At 43.8% G+C, this 22,206-nt stretch overlaps 1 protein-coding gene across 1 annotated transcript in view; it reads left to right on the top strand.

Annotated features, from left to right (window-relative positions):
* LOC120060180 (unconventional myosin-VI-like) overlaps positions 1–21,846 on the top strand; it is a 123,923-nt gene extending 102,077 nt beyond the window's left edge. Inside the window, exons 30-34 of the mRNA XM_039009311.1 lie at positions 5,079–5,239; positions 10,095–10,195; positions 12,893–13,024; positions 18,744–18,962; positions 19,243–21,846. Of these exons, the coding sequence (XP_038865239.1) occupies positions 5,079–5,239; positions 10,095–10,195; positions 12,893–13,024; positions 18,744–18,962; positions 19,243–19,442 (813 nt within the window). The 3' untranslated portion in view covers positions 19,443–21,846. The remainder of the gene's footprint in view (positions 1–5,078; positions 5,240–10,094; positions 10,196–12,892; positions 13,025–18,743; positions 18,963–19,242) is intronic.
* The last annotated feature ends 360 nt before the right edge of the window (positions 21,847–22,206 follow it).

Below are 22,206 nucleotides of genomic sequence, written 5' to 3'. Positions count from 1 at the left end.
TGCACCAGTACATGGTATTTACATTTACATCACAGTTTTGCACAGTGCATTATTTATGACCGTTTTATAACCTTAACGTCAAAATAGAAAAAATCTGCTTCGCAGAGTGAGCTCCCTGTTAGAAGCTTGCTCTGCCCCCATCAATGTCACACTAGTGAAGTGATATGATTTTGATCATGTGACAATAGTTTTGATTTTCACTTGTCAGACCAAGGAATAAACACGGATTAAGCTTTCCCAGTTTTTATATGATGGCCCACTTTTTTCTGAATTCAGCTATGTTACATGGGATGTGCTAATCCACAAGCATCATGCTCTCTCCCTCCTCCGTGTAAAGAAATTAGACTGCAACCAGAGATCTGTATGACGAGATGCTAATGTCTCCACACTAACAATGGGAGTCGTTGTCCCAAAGGCGGGAAGCAAAGCGACAAGTTTGGGTCCAAAATAAGCCATCCCCTCGAATGACGCAATGTCAATCGCACTCCATACTGCTCTTTCCCACCTGGACAAAAGGAACACCTATGTGAGAATGCTGTTCATTGACTACAGCTCAGCGTTCAACACCATAGTGCCCTCAAAGCTCATCACTAAGCTAAGGACCCTGGGACTAAACACCTCCCTCTGCAACTGGATCCTGGTCTTCCTGACGGGCCGCCCCCAGGTGGTAAGGGTAGGCAACAACACATCTGCCACGCTGATCCTCAACACTGGGGCCCCTCAGGGGTGCGTGCTCACTCCCCTCCTGTACTCCCTGTTCACCCACGACTCCAACACCATCAATAAGTTTGCAGATTACACAACAGTGGTAGGCCTGATCACCGACAACGATGAGACAGCCTATAGGGAGGAGGTCAGAGTGGCACCACACTGCCAGGACAACAACCTCTCCATCAATGTGAGGAAGACAAAGAAGCTGACCATGGACTATAGGAAAAGGCGGGCCGAACAGGCCCTCAGTAACGTCGATGGGGCTGAAGTGGAGCGGGTCGAGAGTTTCAAGTTCCTTGGTGTCCACATCGCCAACAAACTACCATGGTCCAAACACACCAAGACAGTTGTGAAGAGGGCACGACAACAACTTTCCACCCTCAAGAGACTGAAAAGATTTTGCATGGGTCCCCAGATCCACAAAACATAATACAGCTGCACCATTTAGAGCATCCTGACCAGTTGCATCACCGCCTGGTATGGCAACTGCTCGGCATCTGACTTTGCGTACAGCCCAGTAAATCACTGGGGCCAAGCTTCCTGACATCCAGGACCTATATACTAGGTGGTGTCAGAGGAAGGCCCCAAAAATTGTCAGACTCCAGTCACCCAAGTCATAGGCAAGCGGTACCGGAACGCCAAGTCTAGGACCACAAAAGGCTCCTTAACAGCTTCTGCCATAAAACAACTGAACAATTAATCAAAGGTCACACTGGCTATTTACATTGCCCCCCCCCCCCCCCCCCCTTTGTTTTTACACTGCTGCAACTCGCTGTTTATTATCTATGCATAGTCACTATGCTTTACCCCCGCACATTGACTCGGTACCGGTATCCCCTGTATATAGCCTCGTTATTGTAATGTAATTTTCTTATTTTGAGATACATTTTTTTTTTTACATTAGTTTATTTAGTAAATATTTTCTTAACTCTATTTCTTGAACTGCATTGTTGGTTAAGGGCTTGTAAAGTAAGCATTTCACGGTAAGGTATTCGGCGCATGTGACAAATACAATTTGATTTCATTTGGAGCCTATCCTATCAACAGATCGCTCGAAGATGCATATCGTTCATTATAGCGAGAGCGGGCACGATGGACTAACCAATTAAAACTTTTAAATGAAAAGTAGCCTAGTTACTGTAATATGAAGTGGAAAATGTAGCTCTCTCTCACTCTCGCCTTCTCTCTCGCCAGTCTTCTCTTTTCTTGCTCTACTGTTCTCTAGTCCCTACAATCCTGTTCTCTCCCTCTCAACCCACCAGCCCTCCCTTTTTTTCCCTACAATCCTGTTTTTATTTAACTAGGCAAGTCAGTGAAGAACAAATTCTTATTTACAATGACGGCCAAACCCGGACGATGCTTGGCCAATTGTGTGCCGCCCTATGGGACTCCCAATCACGGCCAGTTGTGATACAGCCTGGATTCGAACCAGGGTGTCTGTAGTGACGCCTCTAGCATTGAGATGCAGTGCCTTAGACCGCTGGAGCCCCTCAACCCACCAGCCCTCCCTTTTTCCCTGCCCTCCTATTCTTTCCCTCTCTACCCCTTTTGCGTCTTCCTCTACCCTCCTATTATCGCCTTGGTGATTCTCTCCTGGAGGTCACCACCACTACACTCTCTCTAATCTACCAGGGGTAAAGGCCCAGGTCTGTTAAAAGCTCTCATGCTAGTCTAGGAGTCCTAGGAGTACTGACGCTAGGTCAATGAATGGACCGCAAGCGGAAGCACTCACGTATGCTCTTTTCAGCTCAACCCAGCCCAGCATTGATATTCACATATACGTTGCTTTTAGCGGACCGTTTCACACACAAAACTTTCATCGGTTATGAGTTTCTGAAGCATCTCTCTTAGGACCACAAGAGCCTCAGCTCAACCTCCCTCAAAGGTTTCCTCTGCAACTTCTCAGAGTTTGTCTAGAACAGCAAAAATCTGTTTCTCCCTCTCCAGCTTTCTTTGCTGCCTACCTAGACAGCCCTCCGATAAACAGCCCTCCGATAAACAGCCCTCCGATAAATAGCGCGCCATTAAACAGCCCTCCAACTTCTTCATAACGTCTTAAGAGTTCCCACTGACCTTTAGTCTCTGATTTAAGTTGTTTTTGCGGTTGTCTGCTGGGTGCACTTCTGTCTGCTGGGTGCCCTTCTGTCTGCTGGGTGCCCTTCTGTCTGCTGGGTGCCCTTCTGTCTGCTGGGTGCCCTTCTGTCTGCTGGGTGCCCTTCTGTCTGCTGGGTGCACTTCTGTCTGCTGGGTGCACTTCTGTCTGCTGGGTGCCCTTCTGTCTGCTGGGTGCACTTCTGTCTGCTGGGTGCCCTTCTGTCTGCTGGGTGCCCTTCTGTCTGCTGGGTGCCCTTCTGGGTGCACTTCTGCGTCGTCTAGATGCGAAATCACAGGGAGAGACTCATTAGCAGCTGTTACAACCAGGATAATATATCTAATCAGGCATTACCACACAGCAGGCCATGTTATTGCCTAAGTTCTTCTCCTGTCACTCAGGGCTAATCGAGGCTCCATCGCTCCCCAGGACAGAGACTGATGGGGTAGAGTTGGCCCGGCACAGCCCCTCAGTCCCTGGCCCTGCTCTAATGTCTGGCTACAGAGGTCTCTGGATTTCTCCCCTGAAAAGTGTGAGAAGAACAACATCCGAGTTGTGTTTACTGGCTGTGTTTGAAGATTAAAAGTGGCGTGTTCGGTCAATCACTATGAAAATGTGAATCTATGGCATTTAAAACTTCTTATGGCTGCAGTCCCGGTAACTGGACCGATATGACAACAGCCAGTCCAAGTGCAGGGCGCCAAATTCAAAAACCAGAAATCTCATAATTAAAATTCCTCAGACATTCATGTGTCTTATATCATTTTAAAGGTAATCTTGTTGTTAATCCCACCAAAGTGTCCGATTTCAAATAGGCTTTTCAGCGAAAGCACTACAAACGATTTTGTTAGGTCACCACAAAACCACAATAATCACAGCCATTTTTCCCAGCTAAAGATAGCTTCACAAAAACCAGAATAGAGATAAAATGAATCACTAACCTTCGATTATTTTCATCAGATGACACTCATAGGACTTCATGTTACACAATACATGCATGTTTTGTTTGATTAAATTCATATTTATATCAAAAAATCTGAGTTTACATTGAGGCTACAAGATTCACTAAATGCAAAAACATCAAGTGACTTTGCATAGCCCATCGTTTCAACAGAAATACTCATCATAAATATAGATGATAATACAAGTTATACACATTGAATTATAGATATACCTCTCCTTAATGCAACCGCTATGTCAGATTTCAAAAAAACTTTACGGAAAAAGAAATGCACGCTATAATCTGAGACGGCGCTCAAAAACAGCATACCACAGCTGCAAAGATGGCGTCACTATAAACAATAAAATACATGATAAATATTCCTTTACCTTTGATGATCTAGATCAGAAAGCACACCAGGAATCCCAGGTCCACAATAAATGTTTGTTTTGTTCGAAAAAATCCGTTAGTTATGTCCAAATACCTTCTTTTGTTAGCGCGTCTGGTTTACATATCCAAACGCTAATTCTGGTCAGCGTTATATCGGACAAAAACTTCAAAATGTGATATTACCGGTCGAAGAAACATTTCAAACTAAGTACTGAATCAATCATTAGGATGTTTTTAACATATAGCTTCAATAAAGTTCCAACCGGAGTATTCGTTCTTGTCTGCAATGGAACGTCAGTGTCTTGCATGAAGAAAAGGCATGATCAGGAAATGGCTGCTTGATGGACACCTGACTGATTCTGCTCTCATTCTCTCCCACAACATCATAGAAGTCTCATTGGAATTTCTATTGATGGTTGACATCTAGTGGAACCCCTAGGCAGTGCAACATCATTCATAACTCAAATGGATTTCTTAAGGGACTCTGGTGAATACAGACAAGCTCAGATTTCTGACTTCCTGTTTTGATTTCAACTCAGGATTTTGCCTGCCAATATGAGTTCTGTTAATCTCACAGACATAATTCAAACAGTTTTAGAAACTTTAGAGTTTTCTATCCAATACTAATAATAATATGCAAATATTAGGAACTATGACTGAGGAGCAGGCCGTTTGATATGGGCACCTTTCATCCAAGCTATTCAATACTGCCCCTTCAGCCATAAGAAGTTAATAAATACTCTTCCTAACTTTTTACATTTCAACTTTTTGAAAGTCGAGGCCTAGTGATAATGATAGTCTATTCTTTGCTCTAGTGATGTTTCACATCAAAAACGGTTTTCATATAGGAATTGTATGCCCTGTAGATGAACGACTCATGATGATGCGATGGGGATGTTGAGAATTGTGATGCAGTGACGATGATGAATGTGTGTTTGTGTTCAGGCGGAGATGGACATCCAGATAGCTCTGGAGCGGGAGGAGGACGTCCAGCGATCTGCCTTGTTGGAGCAGGAGAGGAGAGACAGAGAGCTGGCCTTGAGGATCGCCCAGAGCGAAGCCGAACTCATCAACGACGAGGTCCAGATGGACCCCAGTCTGCGCAGGTACACATACAGATATACACACTTCGCTGTCCATCTATATGTTAGTATGATTATATTGTCACGTGTCAATACTCAAGCCCTAGATTAGGTTTTTACAGGGCCTAACCAAGGTTGTTGTTTAACCCAGAAATGTTTTAATAGGAGCTGAAAGGATTCAACACGTCAAATAAAAATAGCTGTTGTATTTCTTAGGTCCATAAGGAGACTATGCCTGTCCACTGCATGCATGTGTAACCTCTTTTCTCCTCTTGTTCTCCCCTCTCCCAGCAATGGGTCTTTCTCAGGTCTCTATCCAAACACAGTGAGAGCCATGTAAGACATTAGCCAATAGCTTAGCCTCCTGCTTCCAGTAACCTAACACAACCCATTAATCCTTCATCTCAACCTCATCTAATCTTTCATCAACCTAGATCCAGGATTATACCAGCCCATGCAAAGCCATCATAAACAATACGCTAATTATCTAATTCTTCACATTGGATAGAACCAAATAACACTGAATTCCAGTCATGATTCAATCCGGCATTGTGTTCCCCGCCCAGGGCATGAATCAACAGGGCCAGGGGATAAGCACGTCTGATAATTAGCCTGTCGCAAACATATGACCATGACCACTGCGTGCCAAATCTAAACAGGAATGTATAATAGGTAATTCCAATCAGCTTCTGATGGTTTTTCTGTTGCCCCAGTCTAATCATACACTATCCTCTGTTTGCAGCGCTGATGGACATCAACATCTCCAGGCATTCACAATGTATATTCTATGGCTTTTTTCATACATTGTATTTGTTCTTATTGACATGGAAAACATTTATTTTTTTAATTCCTATTGTAATCTTTGATAGCTAGCTTTGCACAATTACTTGAACAAACACACAATGCTCATTCCCCTCTGTAAACTAATCAACTACACAGTTGAGATGTACTGTAGAACTAACTCCTAACCACCGTTGGTGAAGGGACTTAATAACTAGTTAGTACTCAGTCTTAACACTCTTGTAATGATATCAGTAGCACCTACCATCATAGAGATGATAGGTTTAGTCATGGTTAGTTACAGTTGGAACAGAGTCGTATTGTATTTGTGTTTCTTGAACACCTGGCCTACAGGTACCTGTTCACCCATCAGGTGACTTCTTCACAACTGGTCACTGAGGGATACAGTTAAGCATCTTCCACCGCTCACAGGTGTCAACACGCCACAAGTGTCACAACAGTGTGAGACTGTCACAATACGCGCTGACATCACGTATCAGATGGCTGCACAGACAGCTCTTAGTGGAAGCCTCCCTGGTCTCCGTGACTAATGGGGAATACTATTATACTATGGATACAGGTAACTGCCAAAATAAGTGAAACACCAACATAGTGTATTTTAATAGGGCGAACAGCTTCAATGTGCCTTGTTATACAAGTGTCTAGAACTCTTTTGGAGGGATGCGACACCACGATATATTGTGTGCTTTGTTGATGGTGGTGGAAAACGCTGTCTCAGGCGCCAGTCCAGAATCTTCCATAAGTGTTCTATTGGGTTAAAATCTGGTGACTGAGAGACACACACATTTTAAACCCCCTATGCTCCTTTGAGACCCCTCTTTCAAAGTCACTGAGATCTCTTCTTCTAGCCATGGTAGCCAAAACAATGGGCAACTGGGCATTTTTATACATGACCCTAAGCATGATGGGATGTTAATTGCTTAATTAACTCAGAAACCACACGTCTGTTGAAGCACCTGCTTGCAATAGGTCGTTATCAATAAAACTTCACCATTTTGCATGGAAAAATAAAAAATATATATCGGACTATGTTTTTTAAGAGGTGATGAAAATAAAACCAAATATTTATAAGATTAAACTCCTATGAAAATGGCACATAGTTATCAATGGTTTTAGCGGAGCTGGGGATCTCCTTGCCCCCCAGCAGCCAAATTGAACGCTCTGCACAGTATTGTGCCGTTTTATTGATAACTACCTATGTACTTTGTATCCCTCATTCACTCAAGTGTTTCCTTTATTTTGGCAGTTACCTGTGTATGAATATGTATGATTCAGAGACAATGTTCAGTCATTTTTGTACACTGGTATTATTGTGTTTATAGGGAGGAAATGGCCCTGGAAATGTCAACTTCTGGCTTGGTGGTAATGGCGATAAATGGTTTGTTGCCAGATACACGATCACCAGAATCATCCAAATTAATCAAACAAATAATTTCCGAAAATCATTTTTTTATTCGTTATAAAATAGTTAAAAATCCTAGTGAGCAATGGGAAATTAAGACATTTTTGCCAAGGGTGTTATCTTGTTAAATGTATTGAATCTTGAAATCAGATTGTGTGTGTCTATTTTAGGATAAAATCTGATTTTGTGTCCTCTGTGGTTTGACAACAGCTATAGCACTTTGAACACAACTAACTTCCTTAAAGGCATGACATCCATCAGTTGCTCGCCTCATCTTCAGTAGTCACTATTTTGTAAGCCCTTGTTACAGTAGCTCTTAATCCCTCCAACGTTGGCCAACACCCCCCAGAGTCTCTATCTCACCATCAATCCCTGTTACCCCAGGAGCACTTTGAGGGGGTGACGTGTCAATTATCCAGCACTCAGCCCCACGAGCTGTCACCACCACGCGCTCCACTGTCTCTCCCTGTCATCTTTCTGTTGCTCTATTATCTGCCCAGGCTGGCCCTCCTCCCATGAGGTTAAGTAAGCCCAGGAACACACTGATTCAGGGTGGGTGGGTGGTAGGGCTGACCCCAATTTGTCGACTGGTCAATTGTTTGGTCGATAGACTGTTGGTCGACTAAATCAAGGGTTTTTCTTTATTTTACTATTTTCTAATTGTCGATTAATAGTGAAGACATCAAAACTATGAAGTAACACATATGGAAAAGTGTTAAACAAATCAAAATATATTTTATATTTGAGATTCTTCAAATAGCCACCCTTTGCCTTGATGACAGCTTTGCACATTCTTGGAATTCTCTCAACAAGCTTCATGAGGTAGTCACCTGGAATTAATTTCAATTAACTTCACTAGGGTAGGGGGCAGCATTCGGAAGTTTGGATGAAAAGCGTGCCCAAATTAAACAGCCTGCTACTCAGGCCCAGAAACTAGGATATGCATATAATTAGTAGATCTGGATAGAAAACACTCTAAAGTTCCCAAAACTGTTAAAATAATGTCTGTGAGTATAACAGGACTGATATGGCAGGCGAAAACCTGAGGAAAATCCATCCAGGAAGTACTATTATTTTGAACGGCTGTTTTTCCATTGAAAGCCTATCCACCAGACAAAAACTTAGGACCCAGTTCACAATCTCTATGGCTTCTTCTACATGTGGCCAGTCTTTAGACATTGTTTCAGGCTTTTACTCTGAAAAATGAGGGTGATACAGCACTTTCAATGAGTGGACAGTGGACATTTCCAGACATGAGTCCAGCGCGTGATCGGGAGTGCGCCTTTCTTGTTTCTCCTTTTCTATTGACGAAGCTTTTGTCCGGTTGAAATTGTACTGATTGTTTATGACAAAAACAACCTGAGGATTGATTTTAAACATCGTTTGACATGTTTCTACAAACTTTTATTGTACTTTTTTTGACTTTTCGTCTGGATGTTGAGAGTGCGCATTGTGCCTTTGGATTACTGAACTAAACGCACCAACAAAACTGAGGTTTTTGAACATAAAGAGGGACATCGAACAAAACAAACATTTATTGTCTAACACGGAGACCTGGGAGTGCCACCAGATGAAGATCATCAAAGGTAAGTGATTAATTTTAACGCTATTTCTGACTTTTGTGACACCTCTCCTTGGTTGTATAATGGCTGTATGGTTTCTGTGGCTAGGCGCTGACCTAACATAATCGTGTGGTGTGCTTTCGTCGTAAAGCCTTTTTGAAATCTGACACAGCGGCTGGATTAACAAGACGTATATCTTTAATCCTATGTATAAAACTTGTATTTTTCATCAATGTTTATGATGAGTATTTCTGTAATTTGATGTGGCTCTCTGAAATTTCACCGGATGTTTGTTTGAGACAATGATTACTGTACATAACGCGCCAATTTCAACTGAGGTTTTTGGACATAAAGATTAACTTTATCGAACAAAACACACATTTATTGTGTAACATGAAGTCCTGTGAGTGCCATCTGATGAAGATCATCAAAGGTTAGTGATTAATTTAATCGCTATTTCTTACTTTTGTAAGCCCTCTCCTTGGCTGTAAAATGGCTGTATGGTTTTCTGTGACTAGGCTCTGACCTAACATAATCGCGTGGTGTGCTTTCGCTGTAAAGCCTTTTTGAAATCGGACACTGGTTGGATTTACAAGAAGTTTATCTTTAAAATGGTGTATAATACTTGTATGTTTAAGGAATTTTAATTATGGGATTTCTGTTGTTTTGAATTTGGCGCCCTGCAATTTCACTTGCTGTTGTCGAGGTGTGTCGCCTTAAAAATTTATTTTTGGAATTTCTTTCCTTAATGCGTTTGAGCCAATCAGTTGTGTTGTGACAAGGTAGGGGTGGCATACAGATCATAACCCTATTTGCTACAAGACCAAGTCCATAGCCCTAGTGGGTGGGGACTAGGGAGTAGGTTATAGGGTGAAATGGGCATATACATGCAGTCCGGCTACCCTACAGACAGATTTCCCCCTTTTTTCCCAACTTAGCACTTGATAACTTCTCTGATTGTTACCAGTAGTTTAGTTTCTGAACATGACCACAGCACTATGGTGCGCCAATCCAAGCTGGGATTCCGAGACGTCCCACTGCTCGGACCTGTCAGATGTTCAATTACGATTAAATTGACTTCCTCTCTTCTCTCCCTTGCTTGCCGAGACTGCAGGGGTTCACAGGTGCAGGCACTCAAAGCCGGTGGCGTGAAGAAGTACGACCTGAGCAAGTGGAAATACGCCGAGCTGCGGGACGTCATCAACACCTCGTGCGGTAAGACTTTCCCCACAACCCCTCTCACCACTACCAGCCCTGAAGGGCTACTATCAGCATGGGGCCCCTTCCATTCACTATGCTACTCTGAAAAAGCCCTGGGAGAAACAGGCAAGGTGTTGAGCTCTCGGGGAGATTCTTGATCCTGCTCTGTGCACCTCCATCACTCACGCCATCATTAATGCAGCCCCTCTGTTAATAATTGAACATCTGGCCGTGTTTTCAGTAATGTAACCTCTTCAAAAGTGTGGTATGTTTTTAGTTTTTTTCGCCCCGCTCTTGAGTTTCCTGCCTTGGTGTGATTTCTCCTATAGTTTTCAGGGACAGCCAAAGGGTAATTTCGAGGAGATTGCAGCTGGGCGAAACTGACGGAAATTCTATGTCGACCAGGGCCGACGGGGGAGTGTACGCACAGCTGCTACGTTAATAAGGATGCAGTCCGGTGGCAGACGATGAAATGATTACCATTATGGTGGATTACAGTGTTTTGCTCTCTGTGGCAGTTTCAGTAGTAAAACATGGAGGAGAGTCTACCGTCTGTCTGAATCCACATGTAAACAGATGAATAGGCCAGCTGGCAGTTAGGGAGCGCTCCGGACCAACAGTTCTGCTAATAGCCCGATTCATTTAGTTCACAGCCCTGAAGTCCCCTATATGAGTGGATGGGAAACTGGCTAATTGTCTAATGCATTAATTGTGATGGAAATTAAATCTGGAGGGTTGTAACGATTTTGTTACGTTCTCCACGTCCCTTTTGAATGATTTACACCCATCCTGTTGCAGCTTTCTCTCCTTGCATTTTCACTGTGAGGAAAACTGAATTTTGTGACCTATGTCCACAACCCCCAATTTTAATGTTTGTCGTTTCCTGACCGGTGCAGATTAAAACTTGAGTATTACCTTGAATATTATTACATGCGTACCTAGTGATGGGCACCGATATGGAAAATCTGTATCGATATCATTTGCATTTTTCCATATCGATATATCTGTTTATAAAAAACATTGCAACGACTGTATGTAAGTTTAGTCTTACCTGTTCACTGTCTATTGGGCCAGTTGTGAATGTTCAAACTATATCGATATAACCAACATTTTATTGGTAAAGGAGGTATAGAAAATACTCCATTTGATTCACAGAAATTATACTGAACAAAAATATAATCGCAACATGCAAAAATGTCAAAGATTTTGCTGAGTTATAGTTCAAATAAGGAAATGTGTCAATTGAAATATATAAATGAGGCCCTAATCTATTAATTTCACATGACTGGGAATACAGATATGCTTATGTTGGTCACAGATACCGTAAAAAAAAAAAAAATAGGGGCGTGGATCAGAAAACCAATCAGTATCTGGTGTGACCACCATTTGCCTCATGCAGCGATACACATCTCCTTTGCATAGAGTTTATCAGGCTGTTGATTGTGGCCTGTGGAATGTTGTCCCACTCCTCTTCAATGTATATGTGAAGTTCCTGGATAATGGCAGGAACTGGAACACGCTGTCATATGGGTCGATCCAGAGCATCCCAAACAGGCTTAATGCGTGACATGTCTGTTGAGTATGCAGGCCAACTGGGACCTTGCGACATGGGTCTGTGCTGTGCATTATCATGCACAGCCCCACATGAGGTGATGGCGGCAGATGAAGGGCACCACAATGGGCCTCAGGATCTTGTCACGGTATCTCTGTGCATTCAAATTGCCATCGATAAAATGCAATTGTGTTTGTTGTCCATAGCTTATGCCTGCCCATACCATAACCCCACCTCCACCACGGGGCATTCTGTTCAAAACGTTGACATAAAAATCACTTGCCCACACGACACCGTACACACTGTCTGCCATCTGCCCAGTACAGTTGAAACCGGGATTAATCTGTGAAGAGCACACTTCTCCAGCATGCCAGTGAAGGTGAGCATTTGCCCACTGACGCCGAACTGCAGTCAAGACCCTGATGAGGCGACGAGCATGCAGATGAGCTTCCCTGAGACATTTTCTGACAGTTTTGTGCATAAATTCTTTGGTTGTGCCAACCAACAGTTTCATCAGCTGTCGGGGTAGCTGGTCTCAGATGATCCCACAGGTGAAGAAGCCGGATGTGGCGGTCCTGGGCTGGCATGGTTATACGTGGTCTGAGGTTGAGGGCTGTTGGAGGTACTGCCAAATTCCCTAAAACGACGTTCGAGGCGGCTTATGGTAGAGAAATTAACATTTGATTCTTTGGAAACAGCTCTGGTGGACATTCCTGCGGTCAGCATGTCAATTGCATTCTCCATCAACTTGAGACCTCTGTGGCATTGTATAGACAAAGGTGCACCTGTGTAATGATCATGTTTAATCAGCTTCTTGATATGCCAAACCTATCAGGTGGATGGATTAACTTGGTAAAGGAGAAATGCTCACTAACACGAATGTAAACAAATTTGTGCACAACATTTTTGAGAAATAATATTTTTGGGCGTATGGAAACTGTATGGTATCTTTTATTTCAGCTCATGAAACATGGGACCAACACTTTACATGTTGCGTTTATCGTTTATATTTTTTTTCAGTCTATATTTTATTGGTAAAGGTGGTATAGAAAATACTCCACATTTGTTTCACAGAAATTACATTAATGGAGGCATAAAAGAGAAGGGCCTACTCCTATAACCTTAAGCACGTTTAATTTACTGTTGTCATCCCTGTGTAGATATTGAGCTGCTGGCGGCATGCAGGGAGGAGTTCCATCGCCGTCTCAAGGTCTACCACGCCTGGAAATCCAAGAACAAGAAGCGTGACACAGCTGCTGAGCAGAGGGCCCCCAAATCTATCACTGACTACGGTGAGATTCCCCATCCTGGGATGTTGTGCTACTGTAGACTGCCCTCCTCAACCCAGGATTGTGTTCAGACATTAACGTGTTCTGGCTTAACCCCGCTATCACAATTTGTGTCCATTAAGGACTCCGCGTTTTCTACAGTAGCATCCTTTTTTTATCAGTTTCTTTCATCTGTTTTTTATTTCTTTCTGCACGATATTCCCGAAACGTCGCTACTTTTTCAATACTAGAACATGTTAAACAATACTTTTGTTAAATGTGTTTCACGGATCAAGTCTGTCTATCAGCGCAGCCAATGTCCCCCTTATAGGACAAAAGCACTGTGCCTGCTCCACTTAGCCTGCACTGGGAGTCTGGGCTGCATCATGTTATCTCCTCACTCCTGCTCCACTTAGCCTGCACTGGGAGTCTGGGCTGCATCATGTTATCTCCTCACTCCTGCTCCACTTAGCCTGCACTGGGAGTCTGGGCTGCATCATGTTATCTCCTCACTCCTGCTCCACTTAGCCTGCACTGGGAGTCTGCATCATGTTAGCTCCTCTCTCATGCTCCACTTAGCCTGCGCTGGGAGTCTGCATCATGTTAGCTCCTCCCTCATGCTCCACTTAGCCTTCACTGGGAGTCTGCATCATGTTAGCTCCTCCCTCATGCTCCACTTAGCCTGCGCTAGGAGTCTGCATCATGTTAGCTCCTCCCTCATGCTCCACTTAGCCTGCGCTAGGAGTCTGCATCATGTTAGCTCCTCCCTCATGCTCCACTTAGCCTTCACTGGGAGTCTGCATCATGTTAGCTCCTCCCTCATGCTCCACTTAGCCTGCGCTAGGAGTCTGCATCATGTTAGCTCCTCCCTCATGCTGCACAGAAGTTAACACACTTGAATAATGCAAGACGACATGTAGAACTGTTGAAGCTAATGGCAAAACAATGTCCTTACCAGCTAGAACACGTTACAATGCAAGAAGATACCGTTAGCTTCCAGCTTTGTAGGATAACTTCCCTTACTAGAACATCAGTACTTTGTTTGTGATAATATGCAAACCATAACGCAAAATATGCTGATTTCAAAGCTGATTGCGACAAACTTTATTTATTCACTTCATCAGTCTCTTTCTTCCAAAGTTTATCTATTGAACAAACTGTGTGTGTGAATAGGGCTCTGACGGGCCGGCCCCCTCTGGCCTCGTCAATGACGTTCTTACTGGTTAAAGAGACAGGGCACACTTTTCTAAAAGAAGATATTTCTAAGCAAATGTTGATCAGTACAACACAAGTTCCAAATGGAAGGGAAACAGATTGTCATCTGAAGCCCCAGGAAACCAGCCAAAACAGGCTCAGTAACTCAATGCATGCACAGACTACTATTGAATATGCATTCACCTGTATTGTGAATAGGCCTTGACCCAGGCCTTGACCCAGTTTATCAATAGAGATTTACCATTCAAATAAATTATTACTGTTATGTAGTTAGATTGGTAAAAAACAAAGTAAAATTGAGTGTATGATTTATATAGCCATGTATGCATTAATTAATCAACTGTCTCTAAAATATTTTTATGTAACCTTTTTCAAATGAAATGATATTGAACTGAAAAGATGCCCAGCGATTGTAGGGGGAGCAGAGTTATCTGTCTGGATCAAGTGCCATTCTGTCACTTTGGTTAATATGCCTTCTTTTATTTGCTGTGGTATCAGTTTGGTATCATGATGGTATCGAGTATTGTGATATTAAAACTGTATCGTATCAGTCAAAATTCTGGTATCATGACAACACTACTTGACCAATGTGCCTGGCAAGCTTTTAAAATGGGAAAATGTCACATATTTGCATTCCTGTCGTATTAACATGGAATAGAAGCAAGAAAAATCAGCAATGCTCCAGTGAGCCCTAGACGGTAAAAACAGGGGTGTCCATGGCGTCATCTCTTCTCATTATGATGGAGGAGGATTAATGCACATTTTATAAACAGCCCGCATGTTCTTTTCAGACATTCAATTTTTATTCTAAAAAGCCCGGCTCCAAAACCTACTGTAGGTCCCGTCCAATAAGACTCAGCTGCCACGACGCCTCATCGGGTTTAGTGGTGCACTACCATGACCACTCGCTCCAACCAGCCAAGAATGATGTATTCACCTCAGACCCAGAAACCAGCCAAGAATTATGTATTCACCTCAGACCCAGAAACCAGCCAGGCATGATGCGTTCACCTCGGACCCGGAAACCAGCCAGGCATGATGCGTTTACCTCGGACCCGGAAACCAGCCAGGCATGATGCGTTCACCTCGGACCCGGAAACCAGCCAGGCATGATGCGTTGACCTCGGACCCGGAAACCAGCCAGGCATGATGCGTTCACCTCGGACCGGGAAACCAGCCAGGCATGATGCGTTCACGTCGGACCCGGAAACCAGCCAGGCATGATGCGTTGACCTCGGACCCGGAAACCAGCCAGGCATGATGCGTTCACCTCGGACCGGGAAACCAGCCAGGCATGATGCGTTCACGTCGGACCCGGAAACCAGCCAGGCATGATGCGTTCACCTCGGACCCGGAAACCAGCCAGGCATGATGCGTTCACCTCGGACCCGGAAACCAGCCAGGCATGATGCGTTCACCTCGGACCCGGAAACCAGCCAGGCATGATGCGTTCACCTCGGACCCGGAAACCAGCCAGGCATGATGCGTTCACCTCGGACCCGGAAACCAGCCAGGCATGATGCGTTCACCTCGGACCCGGAAACCAGCCAGGCATGATGCGTTCACCTCGGACCCGGAAACCAGCCAGGCATGATGCGTTCACCTCGGACCCGGAAACCAGCCAGGCATGATGCGTTCACCTCGGACCCGGAAACCAGCCAGGCATGATGCGTTCACCTCGGACCCGGGAACTAGCCAGGCATGATGCGTTCACCTCACCGCGGAAACCAGCCAGGCATGATGCGTTCACCTCGGACCCGGAAACCAGCCAGGCATGATGCGTTCACCTCGGACCCGGAAACCAGCCAGGCATGATGCGTTCACCTCGGACCCGGAAACCAGCCAGGCATGATGCGTTCACCTCGGACCCGGAAACCAGCCAGGCATGATGCGTTCACCTCGGACCCGGAAACTAGCCAGGCATGATGCGTTCACCTCGGACCCGGAAACCAACCAGGCATGATGCGTTCACCTCGGACCCGGAAACCATCCAGGCATGATGCGTTCACCTCGGACCCGGAAACCAGCCAGGCATGATGCGTTCACCTCGAACCCGGAAACCATCCAGGCATGATGCGTTCACCTCGGACCCGGAAACCATCCAGGCATGATGCGTTCACCTCGTACCCGGAAACCATCCAGGCATGATGCGTTCACCTCGGACCCGGAAACCAGCCAGGCATGATGCGTTCACCTCGGACCCGGAAACCAGCCAGGCATGATGCGTTCACCTCGGACCCGGAAACCAGCCAGGCATGATGCGTTCATTTCGGACCCGGAAACCAGCCAGGCATGATGCGTTCACCTCGGACCCGGAAACCAGCCAGGCATGATGCGTTCATTTCGGACCCGGAAACCAGCCAGGCATGATGCGTTCACCTCGGACCCGGAAACCAGCCAGGCATGATGCGTTCACCTCGGACCCGGAAACCAGCCAGGCATGATGCGTTCACCTCGGACCCGGAAACCAGCCAGGCATGATGCGTTCACCTCGGACCCGGAAACCAGCCAGGCATGATGCGTTCACCTCGGACCCGGAAACCATCCAGGCATGATGCGTTCACCTCGGACCCGGAAACCAGCCAGGCATGATGCGTTCACCTCGGACCCGGAAACCAGCCAGGCATGATACGTTCACCTCGGACCCGGAAACCAGCCAGGCATGATGCGTTCACCTCGGACCTTGGAAAACAGCCAAGCATGTTGTGTTCACCTCAGACCCAGAAAACAGCCAGGCATGATGCATTCAACACCCTCCAAACTCATCATTAAGGGCCCTCGGGGTGTGGTGTCAGGAAAATAACCTCTCACTCAATGTCAGCAAAACAAAAGAGATGATCGTGGACTTCAGGAAACAGCAGAGGGAGCACCCCCCTATCCACATCGATGGGACAGTAGTGGAGAAGGTGGAAGGTTTTTTAAAGTTCCTCGGTGTACACCGAGAAACTGAAATGGTCCACGCACACAGACACTGACACTGTGGTGAAGAATGCGCAACAGCGCCTCTTCAACCTCAGGAGGCAGAAAAAATGTGGCTTGTCACCGAAAATCCTCACTAACTTTTACAGGTACACAATTGAGAGCATCCTGTCGGGCTGTATCTCCGCCTGGTACGACAACTGCACCGCCCACAACGGCAGGACTCTCCAGAGGGTGGTGCGGTCTGCACAACGCATCACCGGGGCAAACTACCTGCCCTCCAAGACACCTACAGCACCCAATGTCACAGGAAGGCAAAAAAGATCATCAAGGACAATAACCACCCGAGCCACTGCTTGTTCACCCCGCTTCCATCCAGGTGGCGAGGTCAGTACAGGTGCATCAAAGCTGGAACAGAGAGATTGAAAAACATCTATCTCAAGGCCATCAGATTGTTAAACAGCCACCACTAGCACAGAAAGGCGGCTGCCTACCTACAGACTTGATATCATTGGCCACTTTAATAAATGGAACACTAGTCACTTTAATAATGTCACTTTAAGAATGTTTACATATCTCGCATTACTCAACTCATATGTATACTGTGTACTGTACCCTTCACTATCTATTCTTTACTATCTATTGCATCTTAGCCGCTCTGTCACTGCTCATCCATATATTTTATACTTATATATTCTCATCCCATTCCTTTACTAGATTGTGTGCATTAGGTTTTGTTGTGGAATTGTTAAATAGTACCTGTTACTGCTGCACTGTCGGATCTAGAAGCATAAGCATTTCGCTACAATCGCAATAACATCTGCTAACCTTGAGTATGTGACCAATAAAATTTGATTTGATTTGAAAACAGCCAAGCATGATACATTCATCTCGGGCTCAGAAACCAGCTAAGCATGATGCATTCACCTCGGACCCCAAAAAACACTTTTAAAGTAAATGTATTCTTTACGCACATGAAAGCTAGTCTCCTTGTTTGCCCTTCATTTCTTTTTCATCCCAGGAACAGACAGATTTAGTTGCTTTCCCTGTATTTGCATATGTCTCTATTGATGTGAAAGCTTTCTCGAAGGTCCCATTTACTTTGCCTTTTGGTTTGGCTTCAGGAAGCAAGTACTTGAAAGTCTGCCTTGTAAGCAGCTTACCTGGCTTCCCCCCATGGCATGCGTTTGTGTATTTTATCTCATCTTTGATGTCTCATATTTTCAGAGTTTCATGTTTTTGCTTACTTCCACCACCCAAAGATTCACCCCTTCAACTCAGTCATGCTCTTAACTTCAGAGAGGAAATTGCTTCAAACATTAATGGACTCTTCTCTGTATAAAATTGTACATTTTAGTCATTCAGCAGACGCTCTTATCCAGAGCGACTTACAGTAGTGAGTGCATACATTTTCATACTCTTTTTCCATACTTGTCCCCCGTGGAAATCAAACCCACAACCCTGGCGTTGCAAGTGCCATGCTCTACCAACTGAGCCACACGGGACCAACACAGGATTGCTCCTCTTACGAAACAAAAACACCCCTAATTCCAAATGTGATCACATATCATATCTGGCAGTATAATGACATCAAACCCGCCACATACAGCCCAACAGAACCCGGCCCCGGCCGTGGCCACCCAGCAGCAGGAGATGGCCATGAACCGCCAGCAACGATACTTCCGCATTCCCTTCATCCGGCCCGCTGACCAGTACAAGGACCCCCAGAACAAGAAGAAGGGCTGGTGGTACGCCCACTTTGACGGGCCCTGGATCGCCAGGCAGTTGGAACTGCACCCAGACAAGCAGCCCATCCTGCTGGTGGCAGGTGGGTCCCTCTAGCTGGATCAGCTTTGATATCTTCTGGATATGTACATTGATGTGTTTGTAATATGAAACTCTAAGCGCAGTATGTATTAGTGCATGTTTTAGTTATTACATTTAGTTGGTCAGTAATTATGAGTGTGTCAAGTAGATGGTTTTGTACATGTGTCCTGAAAATATCCCTATTCAATCATATATATTCTCTGTGTATGCATTCTCCCTACCCTATTAAATCCTGTTTTGACTGTCAGTGTCTCTCTCTATCTCCCTCCCTCCATCCTCAGGGAAAGACGACATGGAGATGTGTGAGCTAAGCCTGGAAGAGACCGGGCTGACCCGGAAGAGAGGGGCTGAGATCTTGCCTCGGCAGTTTGAGGAGATCTGGGAACGCTGCGACGGGATCACATACCTGCGAAATGCCATTGAAAGCAAGCAGGCCAGGCCCACGTATGCCACAGCCATGCTACAGAACCTCCTCCAGTGAGCCAGAGGGACCACCCATGTCCATAGGCTCAGTAGGAATGCAATAAATAAACGGAAAAGGGCAGAAGCACCCTCTATCATAGCAGCCTTTCAGGCTAACGCAGGGTTTCCCAAACCAACGGGTACATGTTTTTGCCTTAGCACTACACAGCTGATTCGAATAATCAACTAATGATCAAGCTTTGATCATTTTTATCAGCTGTGTAATGTTAGGGCTAAAACCAAAACGTGCACAGATAGCCCAGCGTTTCCCAAACTCGGTCAACGGTTAGTTATCTCACCAAGGGCATTTCAAAGTTTTATTTAGATCTTTGTTGTGTTTTTTAAAAGTAGATTTCTGTCATTTTTGTAGGTTTTGTTTATTTTGCTGTGTGAAAATAAAGACCAATATACATCCCATCTTAAATTCAATTTTTACTACGAGGCCTTAAAACTATTTGATATTATTGAAACACGTTTCAAAGCTGCACTTCCTTGTTTCATTGCTAAATTAAAAGGAAGCACTGTTGGAACTGTTATATTTGATTGAATAAATGTTACAAGTATTTGGCTTTATGAGCTCTGGGAATAACTGAGTGTGTCGACATGTTATCTTGTATAATTAGGATTTAGAGTTTACCTGTTCAGCATAAAGCAGGTCATAAGTAGTGTTATTGTCCAAATAGAACAGATTATTTGTTGCTGCAGTGATGCTGGGACATGTTACATTTAGTTACTACACTTTGTATTTTTTATACTGTATCTACAATAACATCTTAATTTTAGCTAATACTGAATTATACATGTCATTGTTAACCCACAACTCTCATAGATTAAGTGGAGCACAAACCACTTTGGGGTGCTGTGAAAATATACACTTTCCGAATATCTTCTATTTTTTTTATTTGTCATAGTTGGAGAAACAGGAAAAAGTATCTGCACACATCCAGTCAGATGCAAATGTAACTTAATTATAGCTGAGCTTTCCGGCAGCCAACCTTCATCAGAACATATCTCCACAAACAATAGTGGGACAGAGAAGGCCACACAGTGGTAGATTCTACCTATTATCTATGAATATGTCATGGAGAAAAAAACCTCAAGCACTATATTTGTAGGCCATGGTGACACAATATATTCTCATCTAAGAACTTCTCATTTAAGAGGCCCAGTGTAGTCAAAAACATGATTTTCCTGTGTTTTATACATATTTCAAAGATACAATATGAGGTTGGAATAATACTGTGAAAATTCTGATAATGTGTAAGAGATGTTTGAAAAGACCGTCTGAAATTTCAGCCTGTTTTGATGGGATGTAGATGTGGCCTTCCATGGTGAATTAGTTAATAGACCAGTAAGAAAGAGTTCCAAACCTCTCTGCCTATAACAGCAAATTGTCGGTTTTCCCCTCCCTCCCAGATAGTCCTAGCTAAATTCTTGCTTAAAAATTGGTCTTTGCTAAGAAGCTATTTTTTGTTCCTTTTTGACTATTTTAATTGAAAACAATTACAGTACGGTACTAATTGTTACCCAGAAATTATTTTAATATTGAGACAAAAACAGCTGCAGTGGACCTTTTAAAAGAAGTTTATAATTTATTTTCAATCATAAGATTTGTAGGCATTTGTAAATGTATTTTCAGAGGGAACTCCCAAGCGCTTTTTGTTCACCACTAATATAAAATGCAATTGTCAAACTATTTTAATAGATGGGTTGGTTTAGCAACAAAACTGATGCGTGCACAACCAATGGGGCGAAACAGACGGCGTTGGCTTAAATTGTTGACAACATGTAAACTATATTTAATCTCCAATGTTTATTGAAAACATAAATGTGCACAATGACCACTTGTCTCTCAAATACATTGTTAGTTGTTTAGCTAGCTAGCGAATTCTAGCCATATTATTATTGACATGAAATCAGTCAAAACAAGACATGGTACCAAGAACAAGATGAAACGAGCCACTTACACTTTCCCACGTGGCAGTTTGTCATTCTTGCTAGCAATCTGTCCGTCCAGAATCACAACAAACACCGCTGACGACTGCCCCATGGAAACGCGTGTACATCTTTTTCGTGATGATGTCAGCTAGCTGCTAACCCATCTATAACCAAGTTGAACGTTTGTAAGGTTTGTAAGTGTGATTGTGTTATTTTGTCCTTCAGGTTTGATATCTAGATTACTTGACTCCATTTGCTGATATTTGACTTTCTTATGAGTCCGTCATCTCATTGTGGACCTTATAATTTATTAACAATTTAATAATGAGTGATATCCTTGTTTATTATTTTCTGTATAGTGAAATAATGTTGACATTACACGTTCCTCAATGTCATCTTTGTAGCTATTTTTCCATTTCAGATTTAACTTCTATTGTATGCTGATTGTTGCACTGCAATATAGGAAATAAATGTAGTCTACCTTTTATCATTGTGTGTACTGTAATTAATAGCAAGACTACTTCTATGTGTACTTCCTAAACGGCTGAGGACTGTTTGTTTGATCCAAATGAAGGGCAGTAAAGAGCCAAAGACTTTGAATGGATATTCTAATAATCATCATAGAAAAAACAATCCTTTGACAATGTTGATGGAAAATTCATTGAAATACATTTTGATTGTGAGCAATTTAATGAAATAACCAATTGACCCCCACAAATTAAGATATTGTAGGAAAATACTTTATTTTTCACTATAAAATGTAAAAGGGTAGGAGGGAAAAGCCACATCGAGTTTGTTTTTGATCTTGTACTCAAAACACACGTGATTGGTGGAAATGTGTAGTA

This window comes from Salvelinus namaycush, chromosome 15, assembly GCF_016432855.1.
Source record: "Salvelinus namaycush isolate Seneca chromosome 15, SaNama_1.0, whole genome shotgun sequence".
Lineage (NCBI taxonomy): Eukaryota > Metazoa > Chordata > Actinopteri > Salmoniformes > Salmonidae > Salvelinus > Salvelinus namaycush.
The sequence above is the reverse complement of the archived record's forward strand: the minus strand, read 5'-3'. Positions and strand labels throughout refer to the sequence as shown.